Source organism: Procambarus clarkii, chromosome 11 (genome assembly GCF_040958095.1).
Source record: "Procambarus clarkii isolate CNS0578487 chromosome 11, FALCON_Pclarkii_2.0, whole genome shotgun sequence".
NCBI classification, from domain to species: Eukaryota; Metazoa; Arthropoda; class Malacostraca; order Decapoda; family Cambaridae; genus Procambarus; species Procambarus clarkii.
In genome coordinates, this window is record NC_091160.1 from 14,676,522 (window position 1) to 14,680,217 (window position 3,696).

Here is a 3,696-nt window from a genome sequence, read left to right on the forward strand (position 1 = left end):
TTGACCCTCCGCATTGTTTAAAGCAGAATTAAGGAACTGAATGTTAAGCTTACAATTAGGATAGACAGAGATCCCTATTACTATGATATTGCCAAGAAAACACTGAATTCTGTGTTACAGGAGGAAGCAGGAGAAACAAAAAATGGCATCACAGATCAGTCTGCTCTCTCGAAGAACTTCACCTGCTTGAGCTAGCCCATGAGCTCATGCCTGTTGAGAGGTTATTTTCCTGGGAGGATGACTCATGCAGGTATCATCAATGAAATGGCTACGAAAAAATCCAACGTGATTCCACAAGAACTGAGGCACAGTTATCTCGGGGAAATTTATAAAGAATCCGGAGATGAACTAGATTAACTTTACACTGATGGATCATCTAATCTTGTCAATGGCAGGGCTGGTGCAGCATTCACTGTAGTTAGGAAAAATGCCTTTCAACGCAGAAATGAAGAGAAAGCACGTACTGAGAACTATGCCTCTTTTTATGCAAGCGGAGCTAACTGCCATTGTTATGGCTTTAAGATCCCTTAAACGAAACACTAATGGTGCAGTGATCTGCACTGAATCAAAAGCAGCGCTACGAAGGCTAAGTAAAAATCGGGCCGAAAATCTTACGATAGTCGCAGAAATTAAGAGAGCCGTTAGGGTACTAATCAACCAGGAAAGAGTCGTCAAGTTTCTGTGGATCCCCTCCCATGTTGGAATATTTGGGAATGAAAGAGCAGATGTGCTGGCTGCTGAAGGAGATCATATTGAATACTTCATACCCAAGACTCTGCTAGAAATTAGTGGTATTGTCAGGCAAAATCATAAGAAAGTAACTGAGGAAAGGAGGATAGAAGCACTAACCAGTGAATCTGTATGATGGTACAACATGGTTGCAGCTGGCAACCCCAATCATTATGGACGAAGAGGAGGTGGCCACAGGAGAGAATCAGTAATAGCGAGAATCGCTCTTGGATACAAATATCCATGGCGATTTGGAATGGAAACAACAGCTGAGCAGCGTAGTTGCAGAATCTGTGATGAGAGTGATGGACACCGCCTTGACCACTACCCAAAAGAATGTGAACACCTGAGAAACATTAGAAATATGTGTAGAATAATAAACCTCACATTGTTTGAGTTAGAAAAACACTATTTGTCAAATATTAATACTGCTCTTAAAAGACTTCCCCATTTTGCACTCGCAAGATAACGTAATATTTTAAGGGTTGACAGATGTTAATCTTCTTGTTTGAGGAGCTGTTCACTTGAGACAGTTAAGCAAGTCTCAGCTGTGTCTGGGTACAAGTGACAGAATGAACAACCCAGCGAGTTTTCTTCTTATTGGGGAGTGTTGAACATGTTGCTATGGTGGTATGTCCACTCACAGGATGAGTGGCGCTGCCCAATAAACTTGCCCTCGCGGCAAAATTAAAAAACAAAATTGTGCTCCTCTTTTTTGTTTCTTTCTCCCTTCCGTTTTCTGCAAACATGGTTCGTTCGTCTTCATGGGTTTCACGGAGGTCACGGTAGTCTTACTCCTAGTTGACATTGTTGTGCTGTCGTTCAAGGTTGTAGGTATGGTGTCAAATAGGAAATCGTCAGGCCTGTAGTTAAACTACAGCTGAGGAGTTAGGCCCCTCCCTCAATGAGGAGGCTGGGAGGTCCAAGGGTGAGAGGCACCGCCAGGTAGCACCGGAAATCTTCTGGTTGATTCGTAGGTCCTGGAGGTTTGGGGCTGGTGCTGACAGAAGCGACGTTGCTGGTGGATGAAAGTTTCTTCGCCTCAATCAGTTTCTGTATTTCCTCTTGTCCACGTGGGCAACGGTGGGAAATAGCAATATGGTCACCATCGCAGAGCAGACAACGTTGGAATTCCGCCATGCAAATGGAGAAATGGTGGTCTGCACACACGCTGCACTTGTTGATGCGTTCCGGACATTTCTTGGTAAAGTGTGTATACTTTTAACACTTGAAGCATTGTTGTAGATCGTAGTAGCATTTTTTCTTGTTCAAGAATGATAGAATCTTGTCTCCAAAGCACTTGAGCCCTTGTGCGGCAGCAAGGTTCGCTTCAGATATGGGGGAGAAACGTCAGTTTCATGGCCAAGCGTTCACCGGAGTTGTTAATGCTGACAGTGATGTTAGTTGGTATCACAAGAGGGTTCTCAGCTTCGAGTGTGTCCGCAAGTTCTTTGAGGTCTCGTTTGATGATCCACTTGATGGCACTTTCTGAGTGCTATACTCTTGAAGGTCAGACCCCACTCCATGCCTGGATTTGTATACCGGGAAGAGACGGAAGTCCTTCCTCAGTAATGTGAAAATGCTTTGGTACTAAGCCTTGAGTACCATGATCTAGCGGATCAAAGTATGCTTCAGGGAAACCAGACTCCTACCCGGTCATAGATCCTCGACTTGATCTCCACCATAACCACCTTTGCACCACTTAATGTTTGGCAACATATGTCTAGCCACCCCTGCAAGGAGAGACAAAACCTTAGCTGCCTCAGTCATCAAAGCTATAAATGATTTTCCCAGGGAGGACAACCAGGTGCGCCTTCCCACTCGCGCGAGAAACACCCACGGCAGGAAGAGCAGCAGTGGCATATCCGAGACATCAAAAATCAGAACATCAGTCACCAAGAAAATAGAAGAAGGAAACACTATTGGCGCAATACGAGTCATCACCAGTGAGGACTCAATTGCCGACAGAGATGCCGCAACAGCTCAAGCCCTAAGGGAGAAACACCCACCCAGGGCTCCGCGTGAGGACGACATTGTACAAGTGGGGGCTACCGGAGCAGAACCTCTCTGGGTGGCTGAATCTGTGGTCCATAAAGCAGCCATGTCCTTCCCTACAGGATCAGCAGGTGGGTTCACAGGACTAAAACCCAACCACCTCATGCAAATGCTCAACCCTGCACTGGGTGACATTGCAAAGAACCTCTTGGTGGAACTAACCAGATTCACCAACACATGTCTAGCTGGCAACATACCAGCGTCCATAAGACCTATCTTTTTTGGAGCATCTCTCTGTGCTCTAAAGAAAAAGGATGGAGGGATCAGGCCAATAGCTGTGGGCAATTCTCTCCGGCGTCTCGTCGCAAAGGCAGCTGCAAGAACAGTTAGTGATGCAGCGGCCAACATGCTGAAGCCAAAACAGCTCGGGTTTGGCATTCCACAAGGGTGTGAGGCGGCAGCCCATGCAGCTCGAGCCTTCATCGCCAACATCACAGACGAAAAGGCCCTTATCAAGCTAGATTTCAAAAATGCCTTCAATTTGGTGCGGAGGGATGCTGTACTCCGTGCGGTTCATAGTCATTTCCCTTCCCTCTACCCTTTTGTACATACATGCTACAGTATGGATCTTAAGCTACTTTTTGGCGAACATGAAATTGACTCGCGAGAAGGCGTCAAACAGGGTGACCCCCTTGCTCCTCTCCTTTTCTGCTTAGTCATCAAACAAGTCACAGAGGTCCTGTTCAGCGAGCTTAACATCTGGTTCTTGGTACCCTAGCTGGTTCCCAAGACTCAATCCTGGAGGACATCAGAAAAATCCAGGAGCAAGGTGCAGTTTTAGGCCTCACCCTGAACCCTTCTAAATGTGAAATAATATGTTCCAACCAGGGCATCGTAGAGAGAATAGAGGGTCTTCTGCCAAATATCCATAAAACTAAACCTGAAGACAGCACACTCCTAGGAGCTCCCCTG

At 46.1% G+C, this 3,696-nt stretch overlaps 1 protein-coding gene across 1 annotated transcript; it reads left to right on the forward strand.

Moving 5' to 3' along the window:
* Positions 1 to 445: 445 nt before the first annotated feature.
* Positions 446 to 865, forward strand: LOC138363561 (uncharacterized). The gene has a single exon (XM_069322915.1). The coding sequence runs from the start codon at positions 446 to 448 to the stop codon at positions 863 to 865; it is 420 nt and encodes a 139-aa protein (XP_069179016.1).
* Positions 866 to 3,696: the final 2,831 nt, after the last annotated feature.

Excerpts from the sequence above, each read along its gene's own strand:
- LOC138363561 (XM_069322915.1), top strand. The coding sequence starts at position 446 with ATGAAGAGAAAGCACGTACTGAGAACTATGCCTCTTTTTATGCAAGCG.